This window comes from Pollicipes pollicipes, unplaced genomic scaffold, assembly GCF_011947565.3.
Source record: "Pollicipes pollicipes isolate AB1234 unplaced genomic scaffold, Ppol_2.1 Scaffold_4740;HRSCAF=5597_pilon_pilon_pilon, whole genome shotgun sequence".
Classification (NCBI taxonomy): domain Eukaryota; kingdom Metazoa; phylum Arthropoda; class Thecostraca; order Pollicipedomorpha; family Pollicipedidae; genus Pollicipes; species Pollicipes pollicipes.
This window is the reverse complement of record NW_023596545.1, coordinates 41,582,606-41,608,217: the sequence shown is the minus strand read 5'-3', so window position 1 is coordinate 41,608,217 and position 25,612 is coordinate 41,582,606. Positions and strand designations below refer to the sequence as shown.

At 52.0% G+C, this 25,612-nt stretch overlaps 1 protein-coding gene across 3 annotated transcripts in view; it reads left to right on the top strand.

The window, feature by feature from the left end:
* Positions 1-25,598, top strand: part of LOC119098670 (b(0,+)-type amino acid transporter 1) — a 33,331-nt gene extending 7,733 nt beyond the window's left edge. Inside the window, exons 1-12 of one of the 3 annotated variants that reach the window (XM_037221653.1) lie at positions 3,133-3,212; positions 4,380-4,559; positions 7,434-7,535; positions 8,707-8,949; positions 14,337-14,462; positions 14,974-15,118; positions 15,823-15,946; positions 19,602-19,705; positions 22,307-22,403; positions 22,736-22,885; positions 24,820-24,988; positions 25,371-25,598. In XM_037221653.1, coding sequence (XP_037077548.1) covers positions 3,197-3,212; positions 4,380-4,559; positions 7,434-7,535; positions 8,707-8,949; positions 14,337-14,462; positions 14,974-15,118; positions 15,823-15,946; positions 19,602-19,705; positions 22,307-22,403; positions 22,736-22,885; positions 24,820-24,988; positions 25,371-25,432 — 1,518 coding nt within the window. In that variant the 5' untranslated portion in view covers positions 3,133-3,196 and the 3' untranslated portion in view covers positions 25,433-25,598. Of the gene's footprint in view, positions 1-3,132; positions 3,213-4,379; positions 4,560-7,433; positions 7,536-8,706; positions 8,950-14,336; positions 14,463-14,973; positions 15,119-15,822; positions 15,947-19,601; positions 19,706-22,306; positions 22,404-22,735; positions 22,886-23,252; positions 24,225-24,819; positions 24,989-25,370 lie in introns of those variants that run through there. The other 2 variants (XM_037221652.1, XM_037221654.1) reach the window with 2 other exon arrangements.
* Positions 25,599-25,612: the final 14 nt, after the last annotated feature.

The following is a 25,612-nucleotide window of genomic DNA, read 5'->3' as shown; positions in this document are numbered from 1 at the left end:
ACCAGCGGCAGCTCATCACGTGACAGAGCAGAAACAGCGAGCGGCACGACTGTTACCGGAGTGAATGAGCCTTCCGGCAATTCTGGGTGCATGGCTGTTGTTTCTGCAAAAATACGAGCAGATAACGATCCAGCAGGGATGTGGTTTTGGAACGTTCGTGTGATGTGTTTGTATTTTGATGTATGGAAGCAACGCTAGATATCGCAAAGAAAAATGAGGATGAGGATAGCAAATCGTTGTTGACATTGTAGCAGCCACACAAATGTTGAATGACATTGAAAGGTTGGGGTATCACTGTGTACCACAAGTTCTTTTCAGTAACCTGACAGCACTTATGCATAATTCAACGATGTTATCCAGGCTCTGCACTTTTTAAGGCATTGCACGGTCTCAGGCGACGGCCACGGCCACAGTCCGGTTCATTGATATCAGAAGGCCTTCATTTCTTCGTTAATGGCAGGACAGAAAATGACACATTTCATGTTAAAGTTGAGTGTGAAGATGTCACCGTGCTGATGTGTATGTTAAAAGAATTACTCAATGCACGCCTGTCCTCTGTCTCAGTAAGTCTATGAGATTAACTAGAGTTCATCATGATCGTTTTGTCTCGATGGATGTAACGTTTGGTTCATGACGCGAGATTCATGTGAATGACTGTTATGCCTCATTTTTCCGGTAGCGCATGTCTGTGCATGAATGTCTATCCCGAGCGAAATAACTTTCAAACCTGACGGAGGCGAGACCAGTGCATTAAGTTTCGGGAGGTTAGATGGGGTTGATGGAGCCTGCCAAAGATGGAAACACAGCTATGCGGTCGAACCTGCAGCTGGCTAAAAATTAATAGAAATTTGTGTGAGAATAGACCGAATGAACGGTTTTAGGAATCAAATCGCTTTCACAGTTTGTTTCGAGGCTATTTTAGGAGAGTTCAAGATATGTTTGTGCAATGCTTCTTGTGTGGTACATCATCTTGGTCTGGATGTTCACCACTTAAACCTATGGACCGTACCTCGATCTATGGTCCGAGCTTTGGTTTAGGTTAGCTGGCAATGGTCGTCCTGCGTACTGCGCTGCAACATCATGTACTTGAAACCCACCTCCAATGCCAGGTACTCCCAACTAGGGGAATTTCTCCTAAGGAGTGTGAGGATCTCAGGGGAGATCGAACTGCGATGCAGCCAAATTAGGCCTGAGTGAAAAAAGACAACTGTTCAGTCGGCGCCAATAGGTAGGTGTTGACTAAAAGGTTATGTTGTCACATGCGCGATTGAAAATATCGGCCAGACCCAAAAATACCTGCTGTTGCAGCCGAAAACAACGGTCGCGTTTCCACTGGGAACGACTGCTTGAGGACGAGCGAGATGGTGAGCGTTCAATTCTCTAATGTGATTTGTATCGGTATAATACAATCGTTGTGGGGAATACTTCTTTGGATCCATCAGACGTTTATATGATCATGCCCAGAATAAAAACTGGTAAAAGTTATAGACTACATTAATTTAGTTGTGCCGTTTAGTTGAGGGCGGATGGTCATAGTTTGATTCACCATCAGAGGGAAACAAACCTAAAAAGGTGTGCGAAAACACTTGACTTTACCACGCCACCATCAATCTCCCTAACTGAAGTCCCTCCTCAGGTGCTCTCGCAGCAGCCGCAGCGCGTCCTTTTCGAACGACTGCGAGGCTAATTTTAAACGGCTGCAGACCGCGTCGATGCGGTGACCCAGCCTGGCTGATGCAAGAGCGGGAGCCGGCGCGCGCGCGAGCTGTCGTCACGCGGGGCGCGTCGGCATGCGGATCGGCCCGCTTCAGGAGCCGGGTTGTTTTGGCCAGCTCCGAACAAGCGCCGTCACCGTCCGGCTGTCACAGGCCGGGCCGTGAAGCCTGCGATAATTGATGACGTCTGGCGCTCCGCGCGAGCCGCCGGCGCTAGTTGCGAGCGGTTGGACGGCGCTTCCGCCAATCAAGAGCGCCCGCCAAGACGGGGCCGGCGCGCGCGCCCGCTCGTCCTGAAGGCTGCGCGACGTCAGCTTTCTGGTCGAATGTCGTGATCTGTTTGTCGTTTGTCTACTATACGCTTCGAGATCTGTCAAAGTGAAAAACGGATGCGGGGCGACTACAAAATGCCGGCAGAACATCAGACGCACGTCTGTTCGTCTTGCGTCGGGCTTGTCTCCTGAATGTACGCAATCAAATGTGGCACGGTTCCTTGTTCTGCAGCGGTGTATTTGCATAATTACCGGTAGAGATAAGATCATTCTCTGAATAATTTCGTCTGTTTACGCTTACGCTGTCAAGGATAGAAATGGATGTGCATATGGGGCGTTGAGACGCACGACTTCATTTAACCATAATGATCGATCATAACGCGATCAAGGAGCATAAGCGTTATGAACATGCTCCATGCACCGCATATGCGCTATGCAGGGGCATTTCAACCGTGTGATGGAAACCTTGGGTTATGAAACTGGATGAAATTATCGTATACGGGAAAACAGACTCTGGGAATGCAGGTTTCAACCCTCTGTCTTTCAACGAAAGTTTCAACCCTCTGTTGGTGTACATGGATTTTGGTCGAGTTAAATCCTTGCCGTAGTCTATCTCGACAGCATATTTTCCTCGTCTTACAACTGCATGATGCCGCAAACGGATGAACTGCGAGAACAGCGGCCTTACAATTTCGATGCCGTTGTACCGGGTGGTTATAATAGCATACACACACACACGGTAAACACTAGCGAGCGGAAGTTACTGGTGTGCATCGTGCGAGAAAGCCTCTTGATCCCTTGTGGAGCTCCGCGTTGGATATGGTGGAGGAAGCCGTTGCGGGAACAGGCCACGATATCAAAGGCACACATGCTCGTTCGGTGGCGTGGACACATGCACCCACGCCCCAGAAGCTCCGTGCCGATCCGGCCAGGGAATGGCACACATGATGTTCACGTCCAGCTGTCGGCAAACGATTTCCTGGGGTGACTAGTGTGCCCGCAGCAGCTGCAACTGCTAGCATGGTGCCATTTGTCGGTTGAAAGTACCCATGTTCCGTTCCCCGCCCGATGTAACGAACAAGTGCAGCGCGTCCTCCATCCGCGATCTCAAAGAAAAGGAGCTGCAGTCTCCGTCCGAGCGCAGACGCAGCGGGCGGGCGGATCGGTGCTGGTCCCGGGACCGTGAGGCTCACGTTACTAACACCGTCCATGATGGCGACGTCAGGTAACTTATGTATAAATCACTGTTCCGTGTTTGCCGATGAGTGTTTGAGACCGAACCAATGTGATGGTACTGCGGCAGTGTGGTGCCAAGAGGGCTGCTGTAATCCCAATGGACGTTGGCAGTCCAGCTTCTAGCGGGGCATCGCGGGGTGGTGCAGTGGTCTTATCTGAACTTAAGGGTTGTTATGTAGAGTTCTGCTAAAACCAGTCCTTTAAAGCAAAACTTGTAGCTTATGCTGTCGTGGTGCGCTGGGTATCATGAGCTTCAAAAGCGTGAGCTTTTCTTAACGTACTTGTAAGCCATTTCACGATGCCTTAAAGCTTTGTAACGTTGTGATATTGGAATGGTGCTGAAGCTAGCACGTGAGGAAAGTCGCGTGCGCCAATTCCTTTAAGAAGGCTGTGGATCTACGATTATGAAAGATGTGAAGGGAAGGTGGTGTGAAAGATTTCAAAGCTTGAAGGAAATTCCTTACCAAAGCGTACTCATGTGTGAGTGTGTGCATGTCTTTTCTTTTTGTCAGGCAAGTTATTCTTGTGTTGTAATGTTTCAAGCATTGCTCAGTCGCGGCAAAACGTATCACGAAAATATTTCGCAACTTGCGCAAATGTGCCATATTTTCTATCCTGTATATCACAATACAATAGCGCGAATGTAAGTTGAGCCGAGCTCATCATCTACGGTGCGACGTCTGGCTAGGAGCTGCATTTCAATTGCGCCAAATCCACATCACCACCGCTTACCGTACCTGTCAATATTTTTTTTTTTAAAAACGCCTTGACTTTCTTTACTGTGTATTGTGTTCAGACGAGGAATCGTGTACGCTGCTTATTTATAGACTTATGCGCCTTCCACTCACATCAAGGAACTGGACAGCTTGATGGTTGAAACGGCCCGCTTACATACATTTCATACAAATTTCCCCGATATGTCATAGTTAAAACAGTTCAAGTACCAACTGTACCTTAAGAAGCTGGTATGCTTTGGAATACTGACTAGGATTATGCAGCCAGTAAAAAAACTTCGTGAAAAATGCTGCAGTATAATTGATCCACGTCCCAGGGGACAACCTTGGCCGGATTACGCAGCGTCGTCTAGAAACAGCCCCATCACCCTTCTCAAAACCCTGTTCGGCGCCGTCCTAGTGACGCGTGCTCCTCGTTGCAGGAGAGCATCGCAATGGGAGTGTACAGAAGAACGGTAGCACCGGCCAGCTGTCCGACGTACCCGAAGGAAAAGCTGGTGACCTGCTGGCGCCACCCGCACCAGATGCGGGCGACTCTACGCACCTCGAGAGAAGGGTGGGACTCTTCTCTGGGACTGCTCTAATCGTCGGCACAATGATCGGTGAGTGTGGCTTCGGCCGGCCACCCGTGGGCGGAGCTTCGGCCGACCATCCTGTGCGGTGCTTCGCCGGCCACCCGTATATGGAGCTTCGGCCGGCCACCCTGTGCAGTGATTCGGCCGGCCACCCGTGTGCGGTGCTTCGGCCGGCCACCCGTGTGCGGTGCCAAGCTGTTCAGTTCAGCGAACGGCCAGGGAAGCTGCAGCGGTGCACCCGCCCGGTTCAAAATAACATCGCTAGTGATTTTTGCGCGGTGGGCGGCTGTAAATCATTCCCTGCTGTGATTGAGCGGTTGTTCGGGCGCTTCATTTATCGTTGCGCTGGACGCGGGCATTCATCAGCATTGCCGTGACCGGGGCCTCTCTGGTGTGCCGGCGGCACGGAATGCTGCTACATGTCGGGCTCCGAGGTCTTGGGCAGAAGCGGAACCGGGAGAAATCTTGCGGGAGGCGGGGCGCCGACGCCAGCCGTTCGCCCTCAAGTCAGAATACTGTACAACAACCAGGCAAACGGAGCAAAACACATGGTGCTTTGATTACATCCTGAATGGATCTGCTGGGAGCCATGTACGACAGTGCTGTATAGTGCATTGGCGGCTTTCATTACATGGACCCGGTATTGATTGCATTGTCCGCGGCGACAGGGGCGATGGAATGCGATGCTTGGCGTGCCAGGGCCATTGACCTGCTGGAATAAGTATTGCATCAGCACGGAACCTTTTGGTCGAGACATTCCAGGACAGGGTAATGCAGTCAACAAAGGCTCGCCGTCCCTGGTAGCGTTGTCATTTACGGTGGCCCGCTTCGATGTAGACATTTCCAGGCGTCGCGTTTTTCACGTGGAGACAGACAGCAGCGATACGGGTTGATTATACCCGAGAGCCTGCGGTCTTTTGAAATAATTGTGCAAATACTTTCACGATTTTCTCAGCAGTCCGGCTGCCACAATATCGAATAACATGCGTAGTTATTTCGTGGTGAACTGGCTGGAAGGAAATTACCGAAAATTGCTGTCCCGCATCCTAATTGAAGGAGTTTCTTTTGCCCCGCTAATAGGACTACTGATGCGTTCGTTCGCTATCTCTTAATGTACAACGCTGGGAGCTTCTCCTCTGTTTAGAAAGCCTTGTGCTGCATGAGAACGCTGAAGGCGACAGTCTCCCCGAAGAGAGCATACTCATGTGGTTCGAACTTAGCAAATACCTCTTCAGCTTATCACACATAGTGAGTTGATATGAACCTCTTCCGACCCGAAACAAAACCAGCGGCTATGAATATGCAGCGCAGGCGAGGTGTGAAAAATCAGCTCAGCTATCGATGTCTGAGTACCGAACACCGCACATCCGTTACCAAATTCCTCACTAGCTTCTAGCAGGTACATGTCATTGGCGTCTAGCCTTAAGTCTTCATCAAGCTTCTCATTCAGGGGGTTTTCATGGCGCGATTCTACCAAAATGTGTCAAAGCTACATCGCATAGCTGTGCGCTTGAGCTGAGTCGTCGCTAGCGCGTCATCCTCCCCATCATTCCACATATAAACAGCTGACGAGACGCGTGGCGTCAGCTGGGGAAGGCCAGACTGCAAAAATACATGTGACGCCGAACGTGCCCGCGGAGAGAGGGAAATGAGGCCACAAATCCCAGCGCTCACGCCGTGAAGCCGAGCACCACGGTTTCGGCGCAGGGTTCACAGCACCAATCTCAGCACATCAAAAGCAACTGTTTGAAAAAAATGAAAGAATTAAGATGTTGCGATGGTGTTTTAAGTTTAAAATGTCCCTAGAATACCCCACTTATTGTTTTAAAGTACATATTCCTCTGCAATTCAGCGTCATATGGCCTTTACCGGGATCAGCGCACGCAAGCTCCAGGCTCTTTACGTCAACGTCACTGAGGCGTCCGGTGTAGCGGATCTATGCATTGCAGACTAAAACCCAGTCTGCAATAAATCATATACGGTATAATAATTTTAAAAAATTGTACTAGTATCCACACGCCCTCCCTCGCCCCCCCCCCCCCCCCCCCCTCCCGCTGTGCTGTGACGTGTCCGTGCGCCCGACACCAGAGACGGTGGCGTGTTAACGGCTCCCGCAGCCGTCCGTCCGGGCCCTGTTGCATGGAGATGACACGTCCACGTGCATTAGTAAGTGAAACGGGCAGAACTACCCGTCCGAAATGCGCGGCGGCTCCATAAAGTCGCCGACGATTGTAGAGCGAAATGTGGAGTTCCTCACCCCCCCCCCCCCCCCTCCCTCCCCTCTCCCTGAAAGCTGGACGCGACTGCCCGATGTCTTCTTTAACGAGCCATAGCCCCGTTTCAAGTCATTGTTCGCTCCTGCAAACGATGGGAACGGTCATTCATGTCTCTAGATGCGTGACCAAAACCACGTGTGTTCTGAGCCTTTTGTTCAATAGTCAACGCTTTGTTCTGTGAACGTCTTGTGGAGTAGTCCCCAGTGGCTGACGGAATGCTGGAATGAATGACGGCCTTCCACGTGTTTATTCCGGTATAAACGCGACAGCCGACATTCGACCTCCCGAAGCCGACATTCCGCGCCGGCTTTATTGCTGGTTTTAGTATTAGATTGTCTGCGCTCGCCTTTTGCGCCTCAGGCAGAATATTTTCACGCGATGTGGGCGTTCTTTGCCACTATTAGCGGCATACCATGGCAGGGTGGAATGTCTTCGACATGCTGCAACATTGCATTGCATGAGGAGTTCATTGATAGCGTGCTTGATCTGGGTTGTGTTTGTCTGTCAAGTTAAAATAAGCGAATGCGATCTCAGTAATGCCGGTTTTTCGCTGTCTGAAAAATATGTCTGCATGTGTCGGTAGAAAACACCACACTGTGATATGACGGCCTGTCTTCGTCTTCAGGGTCTGGGATATTTGTATCCCCGAAGGGTGTGCTGGAGCGCACCGGATCCGTTGGACTCTCCCTCGTCGTATGGGCAGGATGTGGCGTCCTGTCCATGCTTGGTGAGTGGTTTGGGTGACCTGCTGATCATAGCGCGGCCAGTCCGCCAGACCAGACAGCCAAACCGAACCGGGAAAGCACATTGGGCATTCCGCTAGAACTATAAAAATTCTTCAGATATTGCGCCCAAACTTTCTCCAGAAAATCTAGCGTCGTCTGCACGGGCCACGGCGCATGTAGCGTTCGCGTGCGTTCCAAATTAGGATGAAAAAGGGGACACGCGATTGGTACGTTGGTCGCCAATTTGCTTTTTATGTGACCTGGAGGTTGGGCCATTTCTTTTCATGGTGCTCGATGATGGCTTGCCCTAATAACCATTGCTTTGGTGGGAGAGGTCCCAGAAATGCAGCGCATGGGGAGACGAATGGGGAGAAGCTTGTCACGCTTTTGGCCCATGAAATAAAACAAGTGGATAAAGTTGGAAAAAACAGACTATCGCATTCCAAAATTACATTTGTGAATGGTGTGTTATGAACATCATGTGTTATGAGCATCATATGTTCTGAGTATCATATGTGATGAGTGTATAAGAATGTGGTATGCTGTATAATGATATGAGTGATGTGTGTTCATTGATAGAATTTGGAGAGCTAGCATTCAATGTTTTCAAGAAATTTGGGGAGGTCCGCAACACAGGCCAGACCAGTACGGTTCGAAAATGACAATGCATACTGTGTTGCCAAAGTGCCGGGAGGAGCATCTTGCAACGAAGAACTGCTTAAGTTGTGTGCATGCGAATGGAAGGTGGCGTGGTCGCTCCCACACCTGCCAAACGGTACACTCCACCTATAAAAGCCAAGCTTCAAGCGTATACTTCACGGAATGTTACAAGCAAAACGTCTAAATACTATACCTTCGCGTTCTCAGAAGGCGGTCGTCATTTGGCTGTTTTTACTCGGCCCCGATCATCTCTGGCCTACACCTGACCTACTAATGGCTCGCCCTTTGACCCGCCCTTGACCTACCCTTTACTCATCTCTGACCCATCCCTGACCCGCCCCTGGCCGCCCCCGGCCCGCCATTTGACCCGTCCTTGACCCACAATTGACCCGCCCCTTGACCCGCCTTTGACCCGCTCCTGACCCGCCCCCTGACACGCCCTCCAACCCACCCCTCCCGCCCCTGACCCGCCTTTTGACGCGCCCTTGACCCGCCCTCTGGCCCGGCCCGCAGGTGCGCTGGCGTACGCCGAGCTGGGCACGTTGATCCCGTCGTCTGGCGCCGAGTACGTCTACCTGCTGGTGGGGCTGGGCCCACTGCCGGCTTTCGTCTTCTCCTGGGTCTGCTCGTTCGTGCTCAAGCCCAGCATGCTGGCCATCATCTGCCTGTCGTTCGCCGAGTATCTGGTCGAGGCGTTCGTCGAGGAGTGCGAGCCGCCGGCCCACGTTGTGACGCTCGTCGGGATTCTCACCATCGGTGAGTCGATTGCCGGCTGCTGGTGACGGCCGTTCTGCTGGTGTTGGTGTTGGTGCTGCACCGACGAGAAGCGACGTGCGGTTTAAGGAATGTTGCATATCATCGTCATTGCAGGCTACTCAACACGCTGCCATGCTGCATGCCGTGGCGCGGGTGTTGGTAATGCAGCGTCTAAGCCGGGCCTGATTCTCCCGGAGTCCGTTTTCCCGCCGTGGTGAGGGGCAGGCGACGCCATGTAACCTCAGTAGCTGAGTGCGTCGTAAACCAAGAATGATAACAGCGACCTGCATGCTAAAGAGTCACTGATCGTTGTAACAATACGAACACCGATCCTTATTGAGACCTCCAATGGAGCGCCTATGGTCGTTTTGGCTTTGTTCTGCAGTTCCGAACTATGTATTGACATTTTCGTGATGAAAATTGAGGCTATTTTTAGGCGAGATTCAAATGCATTTGGGCAACCTAGACATTTTATCCGTGCCGTGACCCATTTGGCATTCGTGACCACACGGCATTTATGTACCCGCGCGCTTGCAAGTTGGCCCTGCGCCTCGTCTCCGATCCGGACCGCTGACCATCCGTGTGTCGGAGTCGCGCGGTCTAGCAGCAGTTCTCGTGCGCCGCCCACCGCGCGGGGGTCTGTACCCTGAGCGACACAGCTGCGACCGATCTCGACTCTCCTCCGAGACAGCTGTGGCCGGTCAGCCAGCAGGCGAACTGCACTCAGACCTGACGCGGGCGGCTGAGGCGTCTTGGTCGCGCCGGAGGCTGTAAACCTGGGCGAAGTCGCGAGCTCGCTCGGCGCGCCGCGAGTGCCGCCCCTCCCCCCCCCCCCCCCCCCCCCCGCCACCGCTGCGGTTCGTCGCGCACTTTTTGAGCGTGCGATCTATTGTGTTAGTGTTACGACGGCGTTTTAACATGTTTTCGAGACAACGTGCGTAGCAGCCATGCTGCTCGAAGCTAAATCGAGCTCATGCATTTGGGAGTGCGTTGGCAGGCGCCCGCTGTTCGCACGTCGTGCCAACAGTGCGAGCTCGGCCTCGAGGCGGACCTGCCGTCGACGCCGCGTCTGTGCCGATTTACGGCGGCCAGCGGCGGCCGGCCGCGCGCTGGCTGACAGCGCCGCCGTCTGACACTGAACTGCAGGAGGTCGCGCTGCGGGAGCAGGGCCGCCGGGCCGATCTGAGCGGCCGGGGCTGGTCATATCGACCGCAGCTGCAGGTGGTGCGCGGCCGCCGCGCCGCTGCCGGACCGCCCGGCGCGGGGTCAGGGGTGGTCGGAACAGGCCGGGGTGGAACGAAAGAGGAGGGGTACGCCTGGGAGGGGGACACGCTGGGTGAATGGGGGGGGGCAAGACGGAGGGCAGAGGATGTAGCTGGCGAGGGTAGACTAGGCAATGAGCAAGAACCACGGAGGGCGCAAGACAATGGAGTGCAGCGTTGAACAAGTTCAGTAGGGTGCAAATGAGATGTGCAGGACTGGAAGCCAGGCAGAGTGAGCTGGAGAGGGATGGCTTGAGGAGTGAAATTGTGAAGTTCTCTTGGGTTGAACTTGGTAGCTGGTTGAGTAAGAAGGGCTGAAGGAGACAAACTGGGAAGGATTCCTCGCGCGGTAGGAAGTGACCGAACAACTGAGCGAAAGAGGAACTTACCACGTTCTGGGTATGGCTCAGCTTGTGATTAAGACCGCATAGCGCACGGCTGAAGAGCACTCCAACAGCGGGGAAAATTAGACTGACAGACGCACAGCTCAAATAACCAGAAGAACTGCGAACAAAAACTGGAAGTTTTCGTCACCGGACAGCGCGAGCGCCCAGTCTCTGACGCCTCGAGCCCGGCAAGCTCCTGACCGGGTCTTAGCGGGGACCCGCCCCGCGCCCCGCCCCGGCCCCCTTCTAAGTGCGTTGCCAACTACCCCGCCGGTTGGCACCTCCTTGCCATTGTCTGGGGTCGCTAATGGACGTGGGCAGGCGGCGCCGGCGCTCGGGCCGGGCCAGTGCAGCATGCCTGGCGAGCGGACAGCAAGCTCCGGCCGACTGCCGGCGCCGGCGCCCGTGCTCCGCGTCACGCGCTGACGCCGCTGACGTCACTCACTGATGGATCTGACGTCACTGGGACACTCTGCCGACATTGGCAGAGAGGGCACGCCGAGGCCGCGGGTATGTGGTGCCGAGGTCATGAACTGGTGCTGCTGACTTTGGGGCCGACGGTTCGGACGGGGTGGAGCGGTGCTGCCGAATCCATTCTTGCGCTCGACTCTTTGAGCGCTGAGACCGCTCCTGTGCCGCTCTTCGCGTATGGTGTGTGCCCCAACTTTGATGAAGAGCGCTGTTGTAAAACGGCCACGATGTTGGGACGAGAACCCAGAACATGAAGCAACAACACAGAACCTATTTCACTGAGCTCGTGGTGGTGGCAATACCTTACGATGCAGTTGAGCCTGTGGGCTTGATAAAAGCAAGAAAGGATTTTAGCTCCTTATTTTGAGCATGGTGAGTTCAGAGTTCTTGTACTGAGTGATGGACTTTGAAGATATCAGGAGGTGCTGGTTAAACAAGTCATGTACTGCCAGTAGTGCTGTCAAAGTAATTAACGATTACACCGTGACGTTTAACCATCGCCTGCCGGTTTATGGAAAACCGACGGCTTAGCATAAAAACTCTGACGTCATAATGCAACACAGGGACTCATGCACAATTATGTACAAGGTGCGGGGTATTACAACAAAAACACTGCTTGTCAACTACGGGCCATGCAGCCTCTTGCGTTCAGCCCACTGAGCTCTCCAGCGAATAAAAATCACACTTCCTGCACTGCCCTCCCACACTTTGCACCACATCGACAATCGATTCTCCCCTGGTTTCACAACACGTCTCCAGCAAACACGACATTCCAAAGTCGGTGTCGACTCCGTCCGCCTGAAGCTGATGACGTCAGCGGCGCGCGCCTCAGGCGTCACCGATGGCTGTCTCGTCAATCAGTGACGTCAGGGGCGGGGTGGGACCGGTCATCTGGGCTGGGACCCACTGGTGAGTGGCGGGGTCGGTAGGGGGGGGGGAGGATGGGTGCCGCGCCTTGTCGTCCTGCCGGAGCCAATCACAACAGCGGTCACATGAGACCTGCTGGCTGTCGGCGGCGCCCCAACGCCTCGGACCTCTGAGTGCCGGGGCCGGCTGAGAGAGCCTGGCTGACCCCGCCAGGCCCTGATTCACCCCGGTCTAACAATGGCTGTGACCTTCTCCTCCGGCAAGGGCGCGCCTGTTTCCGTATTGGCAATCTGTTCCCGGCCGAAAGCTGTCTGATTCTCGGGTCTGGTCGACTCGATCGCAGTCAGTTGCAACGTTACTACCAAGCCTTTCAAATTCAAAATACTACCAAGCCTTTCAAATTCATCCGCCCGCATTGGCGCACGGCGGATGCATGCCAAATAAACTGGTGGATTCGATGGAAGCTCGAATGTCTCACGGGTGTCATTTCTGGTCCAAAATGTCACGCATTCCCGCCGTAATGTGGCAGGAACGTGCCGGTCTCGTGATGGTGACCTTCAGTCGCAATACATGATGGCTTGTGCTCTGTATGTTAAGCATCGCGTTCTGATGGTATTCACAGCCGCACATTCGGATGGATGTCTTGCCTCGTCGATCATGCCATTGGCTGACGATTTCGGTCACGCTAAGCTGAGTGTTAACCTAGAGTCATGCTGAAGTAAGCTTATAAAAATGAACGGCCGCGAAAACTTCATGGCGTAAACCTGAGCTTGGTCTAGATGTAGGATCAGTTTGCTGATGATGCATACATTTTGATTGTTTTCCAATAGCAATAACTACTCTAACATTTACCTGCATGCCAATAGTTGTGAAAGCGGTTTATCTGTGTTACGGTTTTAATCTGGTTGTGCACGATTGTAAAGAACAAATGAACAAGGCTCCGTGTTTTGCGAGGCTTTCCCCTTTGGTTGCTCGCTGGTTTTAGCAAATTGCTGACCTCTTGGAGAGAAAGGCGTGAGCTTGTCAGCTGTTCAGATGTAGTTCAACTCTTATCAGACCATTTTTGCCGATGTGTTGTGATGTAAAATTGGAGACTGTCGCTCTAAAAATTGCTTCGGGGAGCCCTCGTCGTCCGTACTGAGCTAATAAGACATGATTAAGAGAAGCGATCGATTTCTGGAGGGCATCATTAGTCAGTGCTTGGGTTGGCGGAGCAATATTTTTCCCCAGTTCAGCAGCGCCCGGCGGCATCGTCTGCGTCCCGGGCTGGTCGATCCCGATCCCCGATATCGGCGCCCCCCCCCCCCTTAGAAAATGACGATAAGAGTGCTGCGATTTAATTATTGGTGGTTGACGGCGCATGCAGATTGGATTTATGATGGGAGACAGCCGCAAATGCATTTGGGGCATCAAGCGACGTTTTTTATTACATTGCGGCGTTTTTTGTGCCGGGCATTCACGGAACGGGCAGGCATAGAATTGGTGTGCGTCACAGGTGACAAATAGGTTCATGGTGGAGGTTATCTGCATTTACAACGGTGGTTGGGGCATTTGGGAGAGAGCCAAGTCCAGGCGCCATCGCCTCCGGCCCCCTCCAACGCCAAGTGCCTACTCTACCAACTCCATTCTACTACTACTAGTTATGGCCACTCTACTTCTTCTGCTCTACTGTGCTCTACCCATTTATGAACGAGCACTCGACTGCCTGCTTCCTACTACTTCTGCTTCTCACTACTGTCCTGCGTATTTTCTACCATTCTGACGCCCATTATACGCGCTCTTCCTCTCTGTGGTGAAGTACTTACCCATTCGCGTTCATTTGAAGATAACCAGTGCGTAAGGGCAAGGACACTTCATGGGAAGCGGAAGTATATCGCATCGTTAACAGTGACATCCTGTGATGGTATCCTATGAATTATATCATTTCGAGAACATATTGCTGGTTTCCCACACAGATCACAGGAACATACGATCACAATTTTGCATGCTGTTATTTTGGTTACCCGCTTTTGTCTGCGTTGCTATCGTTTTAGTATGTTATGGCCTCCACCCAACGAAGAACAGTGGCATATCCTAAAGAGCACAGCTTTTGCAGTAAAAACCCACGCACTTGCACCGGCAACTGTCTAGCCTTTTGTACTCGAGGATATTTGTGAAGAGAAATCATCCATTGAAGCAACTAGAGCTCTCACGTTCAGTTGGAAGATTATCAGGTTAAAAACATGCGAACCATGTATTGTGAATGCGAACATTCCGCAAATTGTTCGCGGCAATATTTGAGATTGAAGTTATCAAGTCATGGTAGTGTGTCCGTATCCGTGTGACGCATTTTTATTCATATCATCGCATCTTCGGACTGTCTATCTTCCGCACCTTTCGTGACGATCAATGTCTGTTGCAGGGGTCATCACCTTCATCAACTGCTTTAGCGTCAGGCTGGCCACCAAGGTGCAGAACGTCTTCACGGCCGCTAAGCTGTTCGCTATCGGCATTATCGTGATCGGGGGAATGTACTCGCTGGCCGAAGGTATGTGTTTTGGCGCCGGGCCTCCGACTCCGTGGCCTCCCACAGCTTGCCACCGAGCTATTTGTGCAACGGTTGGCCTCAGCTCACGAACACGGCCATCCTCGGGTGGCGGGCTGTAAAAGATAGCTGACGCTCTACTGTCAGCAGCTTTTGCTGACGTATTTTAATGGACCGTTTTGTGCGCATGGTCTTTAGGTCATCTGGAAGCTAACCCCTTTTTGTCTGCGGGCACGTAGCGTAAGTGTTTGCAGGTATACCGTGGCCGGGTAGTGGAACGGTCTGGAGTGTGGGAATGCGCTCGTCGTTTCCTCGTTTCGGGTGTTGCGCGGTTTCTTCTTTTACCCTGCTATGGCACAAACTTGATATAAAAATATGTGCATACTGGAGAGCTACCTCCTCTAAAGCCAACCAACTGAAGCGAAACAGAAGCACCATAGATATCTACCGCTCAAATCAACCCTTGAAAATATCCCAGAGACTTGCGCTGATCAGAGACCGGTTTGTTTTCCAGGCAACACGCAGTACCTGCGTCAGGGTTTCCAGCACACCACCACTTCGGTCAGTGATGTGGCCACGGCCTTCTACAGCGGCTTGTGGGCCTACGACGGCTGGAACAACCTCAACTACGTCACCGAGGAGATCAAAAACCCTTCCAGGTGAGGCTGGCTTCGGGCGTCTCTTCGGTTTGGCTTTGCGGCTCGCGGAGCTTAACTGGAAATATTTTCGTCAAACTGGGCATCAAACCGGCCATTAGCTATGCTTGGTTGGCCACAAGCGTCCCCTGTCTCACGGTGTCGTAGTTTCAACGAAGCAAATCAGTTTTATTTCAGAAAGCCGTTTCTTTTTAGGTCAATCTCCTGCTGTGACAGTGTGAGTGATTTGGCACGTAAAACAGTTCTGAATGACGGCGTGTTACGGATCTTCTGTCACCTATGTATCCGGCAAGACACTTTGTCTTGATAGTTTGCTTGCGCTTGGACCCCTGCTTATCTTTCTCTCCACAAACGTGCCCCGTTTGACGCTCAGCGACGGCGGGTGTTGGACGTTCGGCGGCTCATCGCGTCTAATTATGCGTCGGACGCCGTCGTGCGGCTGTCAGTTTCGCATTACGGCCTCCGCCGGCCAGCCGTCACAGCCGTCTGTCAGAGTAACGAGTTCGATCGGTCAGCGCCGGGACTTGGGCGGCGTCACCGCCCGAAGGCGGTCGGCTGGTGGTAGAAGCCACTCAGCCAGCGGCGGGATCCCGCCATGTCCGCGGACCACACGTGCTGCGCCGCCGCCTAGGGCTAGCGGGTGCTGCGCTCTTCTGCCAGCCGCCTCCCGACCCGGTCAGTGAGCCGGCGTGTCGTGACGTCGGCAGGAACCTGCCGCTAGCCATCATCATCGGCCTGCCGCTGGTGACTGCCTGCTACCTGCTGGTCAACATTTCCTACCTGGCCGTCATGTCGCCGGTGGAGCTGCTGCAGTCCGACGCCGTGGCTGTGGTGAGTCCTGACACGGCCCGGACAGAGGGGTCCGACGCCGTGGCAGTGGTGAGTACTCATGTCGTCCAGAGAGAGGGGTCCGACGCCGTGGCTGTGGTGAGTCCTGGCACTGCCCGGAGGGGGGGGGGGGGGTCCGATGCCGTGGCTATGGTGAGTGCTGTCACTGCCCGGAGGGAGAGGTCCGATGCCGTGGCTGTGGTGAGTTCTCATGCCGCTCACAGATAGGAGCAGGTGTCAGTGCTGGCTTGGAGGCTCTCAGAAGGCAACGGTAACGAACTGTGCGGCTTGATGGTGAGGCATGTGGATGATGAGCTGCACGGAAATACGAACTGTGTGACAAGAGGGTGCTGGAGAGCATGATGCATAATCAAATCTAGATTGCTGCAACCAAAAATACAATATTCCCTCGCATTTGCCACATGTTACGGCGTCATGTGTGCGCCTTTTGGTAACATGTACATAAAAACATGAATGCATGACAATGTCGAATAAAAACCATCGCACGGAAAATTGATACGCAATGGTATGGTACAAAAACTGTCCTCAGTGCGCACAGTATGTGCAAAATACTAATTTGTACCAGATTTTCACAGAATGATCGCCATCAGCTCCCCTATATGGGAACTGGACATTAAGTCATTATCATGCTCAGATTTCCATAGCTTGTGCGTAGTTAACGATGCACAGTGAATCGTATGAGTAACAGGTGCAGTCGCACGGTAACTCGATGAGTCGTACGTGCCGCATGCATATTGTAAGAGGAATATCACACTGCCAGTGCATCTGATGACGGTTTTTGTGGCCGCTTACGCCTGTTTTCCTGTGAGAAACAGCGGAATACTCAACATTCACATGTATGCTGAGATCATTGCGTGAATGTCAGTTTAAGCCGAGCGCCGAATCAGTTTTAACTGGGACAACATCACCTTAGAATGTAAGCTTCCCGACACACGCCGGTATTTTTTTTGGAGTGGGGGGGGGGGCAGTAGCAATGAATTCCAGGCATTTTGACTCTCACGTCCGCATGGTACGGGTATAATTTTCAGAACTTCCTTACGCGTCTAGTCGCATTGTTTGCATCGAACCATCAATAGAATGTCTAAAATAACGGAAAATCCTAACACAGTTTGGATTATCCTTGGTAATCCTGATGTGCCGAGGCATATTACAGGCTGAAAGGTCTGGAGTCCTTTTGCTAGATTGCTTACCAACCCCGTGTTTATAGCCACGCCTCTAAAAGAAGGCGCCACCCGTGCTCCCTTGTGTGGCGCTGCCGGTCGGCACAGTTGGGTGCACGCACTCCCTCGATACGAATGAGGCGGAATTCCTGCGGCTGGTTCAGACACAGGGCCCGCCGCCGTCCTGTGTTGTGGCAACGCCGCGCTGGCGTCGTTCACGGGCGAGCTTGCTCGCTGACCCCTGACCTTCGGGGGGCGGGGTGGACCTGTTTGCCCCGGGGGTCTGGGACACAGCAGTTGTCGGGCATTGATCGTGCATTCCAGTGATGTTTGTCGATGCACGGGAGTGAATAAAACAAAGCGTACTCCCACCACACGCACGCGAATAGCATGTTTGTCATGGCGTTGTAGAACATGAAGATAATTGAGTTTTTTTGGATGTGTGCTCTATATTAGACGCATACTGAGCTTTGCCCACGCCTGACATCTTTACTGACGCCACGTCAGCCGTTAGGGCCGAAAGGACTCAGTTCAGAGAAATTCCTTAGCCCCCGCTGGGCAAAAAATCTAGGGATCCGCCAAAATTTTCTGGAAAAGACCGTTGAATCATTGGAAGCAAGAGCCTGAAGTCGTTAGAAGCGGAATTTCAACATTATCCACCGTCTAGATGCGGCAGTATGAATAGCCTTCTTCCTCGTAGAATAAGCAGGAGAATGGGTGAAAGATGTGATGTCTGGCCCGTGATTTTGTCGAGACTAATATTTATTATCTAATACATAAAATAATGCTATTGTCTTGTATGATATGATATTAATATGGCTCGGGCATTTTATGAATATATATATATATATATATATATATATATATATATATATATATATATATCTGTGTGTGTGTGTGTGTGTGTGTGTGTGTGTGTGTGTGTGTGTGTGTGTGTGTGTGTGTGTGTTGTGTTGTGTGTGTGTGTGTGTGGGTGTGTGTGTGTGTGTGTGTGTGTGTGTGTGTGTGTGTGTGTGTGTGTGTGTGTGTGTGTGTGTGTGTGTGTGTGTGTGTGTGTGTGTGTGTGTGTGTGTGTGTGTGTGTGTGTGTGTGTGTGTGTGTGTGTGTGTGTGTGTGTGTGTGTGTGTGTGTGTGTGTGTGTGTGTGTGTGTGTGTGTGTTGTGTGTGTGTGTGTGTGTGTGTGTGTGTGTGTGTGTGTGTGTGTGTGTGTGTGTGTGTGTGTGTGTGTGTGTGTGTGTGTGTGTGTGTGTGTTGAGAATGGACTTAAATAATGTGCGTTATTATATTATATAAGATATATTATTCGTTTCGATAAAGGTATGTAGCCCACATATCGCATCTGTCTCTCCATTTTCCTGGTTTTTTTCTACGAGGAAAATGGCTATCAATTCTGTCTCATCTGAATGTATAGTGTTTTTATCGCAAATGCACCTGACAACTTACGTAATTATTCACCGTCCTTGAAAAAAAAAATGGGGTCCGTCCTTTCGTTCAGCAGGAATGGTGACCTCTGTCAAAAACTGGTCCGCCGCATCTTGCGTTCATGGGCCCGCTCATATGTTGGATGCGGGACATACGCTTTGATTTCTCTTGTATTGATTTTGTTGCGTGCTGCGTGACGATGTTATGTACGAATTCATCAAGATAGAGTAGGGATCGCATGGTTTAATCTTATACTTCAGTGCGCTAAAAGCATGCAATATCACTTTCCAAACTGTCGGAGTATACTGTTCTAAAGATAAAAAGAAACAATTCCATGCGCATTACCCGTTTTTTCCTAGCTACGAGTATGTAGAGGGTCTCTCGCATAGTTGTAGGCATTGTGATTATAGTAAACGTGGTCAGACGCCTGCCACAAAACACATTTTAGACGTTTAAAGTGATAGGGGACAGAACACGAATGAACTGCACCTTTCGCGCGACCGCACTCGCCTTTACTTAATCGCAATAGCTCGACCCAGTAAGGGTTCACTGCAGTGATGCTTCTTGACACCAGACCGACTGAGCTTTTCGACGTAATTTGCCTCTTGACCCTTGGCTGCGTAGTTTTCCAGCGATAACTGATCCCACTATCAAATGATCATGTCAGATAGAGGAAATCAAGTAGTCTAAAATTATTGTGACCAGTACGGTTTAGTTGCTTTCAACGGACCTTGTGCCATCGCAGATGCAACGTTCCCGATTAGTTCCATTTATATTTCTACATATGGGTTGTTCTCTCAGTTTAGAGAAGACGTGAATGCCGAGTTGCACATTTTAAATTTCGAATTCTCTAAAACGTATCTGGGAGTTTTGCGGTAGTTTAAAATGTTTGATTTTTCCAGATACCTTCATTCGATGCTAAGCCAGATCTGTTCGTCGGGCCAGAAAAGTAATGTAATGATACTTCTGCGAGCTACTCAGACCGTGTAAACAGGAGTGTGTTGGACGCGCTACGCTGTTAATTACACATGTTGTATCCTGCCAATCTGTTACAGACGTTCGGGAACCGCATACTGGGTGTTATGTCCTGGCTGATGCCACTGGCTGTCACATTGTCCACCTTCGGCGCTGCCAACGGCACCTGCTTCACCTCGGGAAGGTAGGCAAGCTGGCAGCACACTCAGGGATCGACCGCTGCCCCTCTGGTGCGTAAACTTCAGGCCTTATGAACGTTGACCCGGCCAGGATCACGGTGTGCTTAACTGGGGTGAGGTTCTGTGTATTCGAGGGATGGTTCTGACATGGTCTTACGTAGTATTAAGTGAAGCTTTCGAAATAGTGAGGCATGCACTTTGCCATTGGATAATGCACGCATGCCGTCATTTCAAAGCATGTTTTGAAGCTACCCAAGGAGAACATCGGAACTGAATTGACGATGCGTCAATGAAATGTTCCTGCCTCAAGCAATTAGACCAGCTTTATATCAGCAAGAAAGGTCTTCAGCTCCTCATTTTTCGGCGGCTCACCTTTTTTACCTGGATCAGAAGCACGGGTTGAAGCGCCGGGTGCTACACATATAAGCTATGTGTGCTCTGTAACGCCGTTTTACCCAATACCCCTGGTATTCTGAAGGTCGATGACTTAACATAAAACACCTCACTCATTAACACTGAGACAATGCCCAAAAGTGTAGCAAAGGGCGCGCGTCTGTAATGCGCCGCTGGGCTCCGACACCGTGGAACTCGTACATCGCCCGGCAGTATGAAACCCAAACAAGCCATGTCAGAGCGCCTCGTTAATGGACGCGCGCGTATTTCACGAGAATATGTTGCAGGTCTTACGGCGTTGACGGCCACGTGGACAGCGACTTCTAGCGCGTCTGCCGCGTCCAGACCACACTATATCTGGGGCAGGCTTCCGAGCTCCGGTTGCGTCACGGGGGTTCATGCGGTTCCCTTCGAGGCGCACATGAATGACAACTGGATTCAACCGGTGTCGAGCGTCAGCGCTGGCAGGCTCGGTCTGTGTGCTTCCTGACCTCTGGCCAGCGGCGTGCTCCGCGTTGAGAGAGGGACAACGCCAAACCCCAAAGACCGCAACGTCGAACAGCGCTGGGTCAAAGAGCACACGCATTATCGTTGCCTGTCGTCAAGACGCGGCGATTGACCTACGACGCATTGTTTCCGAGCCCCATGCGGGCGCCTGAACCCGGCATTGTTACTCGGATCGCCCGAGGTGCTTCATGCCCCCCGGTGACGGCCGACCTTTAGCAGCCGTATAATCGTCGGGTTGATGCACTTGGGAGGGGGCTCACATGATCCGGTTCTCTCATGGTAATGTACACATCAAATGCTGTAACGGACAGGAGTGTTACAGCGATGTGGTAGCGTTTGCACGGAGGATTAGTTCTTAGTTATTTTGCATCGAGGCATCTTCAAAAAAAGGAGCATACAAAGCCAAGCACAAAATTACCGGGCTCAGTTGTTAGGATAACCTGCGAACCAGGCCGGGAGTTTGTGGCGCAAGCGCTGAGTGGAGAAGGTTGAGAGGCTTTGGTTGGGGCTTCACAGAAACCCCATGTCTTTGAAAGCCTCAACATATCCGGATAAAAACCGGTTTAAGCTCACGCAAACTGCTTCATGAGCATCGTCAGTCGATTATCTGAAGTTTGAACCGGTCACGGAACGGTCTGCAGCCACGACTGCCAATGATTGGAGCCAATGATTATGGCCCCACTTGCATCAAAGCCAATTGTTCTCTGGATTGTTTCGTTTGATTACAGTGGCCGTGTTCAGGTTCGGCTTTCCGTTTTAAGAACACGACTGGGTACCAATTCCAAACAAATAAACGCAGCAAAGCTTGTACGGCATGCCTATTTAGATAACTGCCCTTCATCGAGTTACTGCGGCTATCCCCACTTAAGCCGCATATTAGGAACAAATGGTTTTTCAGTGTTACGGCGATGTTCCCATGTCGGTGGTTTCATTGGACCGCGATGAAAGTGCAACGCCTCTCTCGGGCTCTCTCTCTCTCCCGAAGAATCTGTCGGTCCGCCTCGTCGCAATCACCTCGATGCTTTCCGCTTCACCGCGATTTAATTTATATTCTTATGTCAGGGACCTCGACTCGAATATTGCAATGTTTCCATCAGACTGCGAGGAAATTTAGGACTCCATGGATACAAGAGCTGCTTGATTTTACGACGTTCATTGATCTGCCGACATGCCCGCCCTTGAAAACCCACCGGCTGTCAACCAGCTAGCCAACATCAACGGCCACCGTCATTCTGACCTACCCGGCTAGTTTTACCTGTGGCATGCCCGCACAGCTCCCTGCCAGCCGCGCCCGGTCTTATGGATCACTTGTTCGGTGGAGCTGCGTCGCACCTACTCTTGTTTGTTCTATCGCAAGCATCTCGCGGGAAATCCAACCTGCTCAAACCAGCGCCCAGCACAAAGAACATAAGTTCAGCGAAACCAGGGCCTCATCTGCCTTCTCTGAAGTCTCATGGATCCCTTCCCCTCCCTTAGTGGAGGCAAAAATCGCCTTACTGGGAGACAGGGAAGTCACATAGCATACGATTCGTTTAAGTCTCTTCGCAAACATTTGAAGAGTGCTGTCTTTCGCCAGGCAAAAGTGGTAGCAATCTAATGTTGGGTATGTCTGACTCTGACGAGATCGCATAGACCCTCTGTCAAATTTCCTGAAAGTAGGCCCGAAGGAGGGCGTGTCTTCTAAAGCGCTGTCCGTTGGTTTCCAGGCTGTGCTACGCCGCCGCCAGACAAGGTCACCTTGTGGACGTGCTCAGCTTCGTACATGTCCGACGTCTAACGCCATCTCCCGCCCTCATCTTCAACGTGAGGTTTACGGCTTTCTCGTCGCGACTCCTGATCCATGGAGCCCCAGACGTTTGGTAGCCAAGGCTCGTGTGGCTCGCTTAAAGGCGTGAGGGGGGGGGGCATATCATCCAGCTGAATATGTTCGTGCCTTAACATTATATTGCACGTTTGATACGCGCTGGAAGATTCCACTTCTGATCGTGTAGTCTTATTGCTTTTATCTGGTGTTTTATCTGGAAATTGATGTTTCCGCCAGGGTGGTCGACGCGGTACATCTCATGACCCCGTCCACTTATACTGCCCCCTAAAATTATCGCTGCGCCGCCTTCTACCTTTGCCCTTATCGGCAGGCCATCATCGCCATCGCCATGATCGCGGCCGGCGACATTGGCAGCCTGATCGACTTCTTCAGCTTCACCGTCTGGATCTTCTACGGCATGGCCATGCTGGCGCTCATCATGATGCGCAGGACCAAGCCCGACGCGCCCAGGCCCTACAAGGTTGGTGCCGCTGCCTCTGTCCGGCCTCGCCCGCGCAGCTCCGGCGTGAAGGCCTGACCTCGCCCCTCCCCGCCGCTGTCGGGGAGTCCCCTCAGACCCGCTCGCTGCTGGGCGTTTGGCGCGCACTGTTGGTCGGACTGGCGCGTGCTGGGGTTTGGCGCAGGTGGCTGTCAGAGAGGGAGAGCATGGCCGCCCGCTCGGTCTCAGCCCCTGCCCGGCCGCTGGGTTGCAGCTCAGTTGCGCCGCCCGGACGGCGTTTTGGTGGTGGGCGCGTGCGTTTTTTGTCTGTGCCGGCCGACCCGGCGCCGATGCTGGCGGACCGCCTGGTCGCTAGCTCGTGTCCCACACTGGCTCGTGGTTCTTTCAGGAGGTGCTTTGGTCGGTCGCCCGTCCAAAGACGCAGCGGGGCGACGGCGTCTCTCGGTCGAGTCGCCGTCCTGCGCATGCGCAGGGCGGGCGCACCTGGTAACTAATCGCCACTTTTCTGTAGAGATGTCGTTTTCAGGGAAGGAAGAGTGTGCAGCCATTTCGTGAGCTTCCTTCATAACACTTCGTGCATCCACCATGGTAAAATTGTTCGTGTACTGAACTGGGCAAGGCCAAACCAATTTAAACGTGCTCTATAATTTCATTTTCTAAAATGTTCCATTTCATTTCGAGATCATGCACTTGTTTTTCTTACGGGTATGGGTGGCGGTGCAAGATGGTGCGCTGTTAGTTGTATTAGTCACTGAATGGTCCAACTCAAAACACAATAGCAGTCAATTAAGAAATATGTTGATATCCTTATGCTCATAATCTTGTGATATATGTGCGTAAATGTGTCTCATAAACGTGCGAGAAGCTCTTTAAATTGCGGTTTAGGTTCTGTCACCTTTTTCGTTGCTTTGAGCATAAGATTACCAAAACGTTTCTTAATTTAAACAGCAGTGCTTAGCAGCTACGCACTTCACTACATACAATAGCAGTCGTATTAGTCTGTAGTAATTTTCCCGAAAGCTCATCAAAACATATTTGAAGCATTTTGAAGTGTTTCGAAGGAGTCTGCAGGAATGCCTGTGCTGAGTGTAATTTCCGTATTTTATTCATCCGCAGGGCAGCCCCAATTCAGCAAGAATGTTAAAGCAGTAAACTCGGGGCTAAAGCAGCGTGTGCTGCCACGTATTGTTGCTTGGTAACACGGATTTTCTGGTAGGGTTCCTGGAAGTGCTGTAAAATGCTTTAAAATGTTGAACGATAAGCTTTCGTGAAGAGGACTGTGTCTAAAATGTATGTTAGCTGCGATTTATTAAATGTGTGCCATGTAGAAGGACCATTGACAAAATTTTGAGTATTTTTAGCATACAGTCAGGTGGCTGGCTTTAGAAGATTTGTCCGGGGTCGTATGGGTGAGGACCCTTGAAACCAGGGTTCCAGTTTGCATAATATGAAATGATATCGGAGACGTAGTGCCACAAATGGTTATTTAAACGTGAATACCACGTCAACAAGGTTTGGTAAATCAAAGCGCAAAGTAACACGTCACATTCAACCACTGCCCTCTTGGGACTCTGGGAATTGTATCGTTAAACTCTCTGCACTTTTTTGAATCGCACAAACAAAGGACTAATTCCTGTTCGTGTAATGGCCATTGCGCGTCCACATGCCAACAACCTTTGCTTTAAACGTAAGGATGCCCTCAGCGAACTTCGCTTCTCCTTACAAAAACTCGCGTCAAATAAAGAAATAGCTTGCAGACCAATGTAGCCCGGAACGTCACGACATTTGAACTGTCGTTTACCGGCGAAACCCCGCCGCGCCGGACGCCCATGACTGGCCGCCGGCCGGCCACGGCGGCGCGGCTGCTATCGTCGTCCCCCCCTGGGGTGCCGGGATCCCCCCCCCCCACCCCCGCTGGCCCGCCCCCCGGCCTGACACGCGCCGCCCCTCACCAGGTGCCGATCGTGATTCCGTGGCTGGTGCTCTTCATGTCCGTGTACTTGGTGGTGGGCCCGATCATCGACGCGCCGCAGATCGAGTACCTGTACGCGCTGGCGTTCGTGCTGGCCGGCCCGCTCGTCTACATACCGTTCGTCCACTACAAGTGGACGCCGGGCTTCATCCGTGAGTGGGGCTGAGTCCCGCCTGTGGCCGAGGTCGGCCTGGCGGAGCTCATTGGGCTGACGGGGCTTGGCTGTTTTGCTAGGGACGGACCTTTTGCAGGAGGGAGCTATGCGCGAACACAAGTCATTTTATGTAAACAACCAAGTTATTGGGTCGTTTGTTGAATAAAGTCATGACAGCGACGTAATTTCCTACAACTCGGATAGAGCTGTGCTCTTTTGCGTGTGAGCGTGCTGGATCGGCGAGTGTCTGCTAATTTGATCTACGGTTTTTCTGTACTCCTAGTCTTACATCATGCTGGAAAATATGTGAGCCACTGCATGGCAACATTCTGCACACGAAACCGGACGAAGCAAACTGACATGCGATTGGTGTGTTTCAGACAAGATCACCCTGTTCCTGCAAAAGCTGTTTGAAGTCGTGCCGACCAGCTACGACGACTAGTTGGTTGCGGGTCTGCCACATGGGCAGCGGAGGACTCAAAAATGCCACTGCATGAGCCACCTCCGCATGGTCGCGCGCCATCTGCGACGGCTGGGGTTCGGAAACGACCCTCATCAAGACTTGACGCAGACCAGAGGCTGTGTCCTGTGTCCTCTGAGATTTCGACCGGCAGTCCTGATA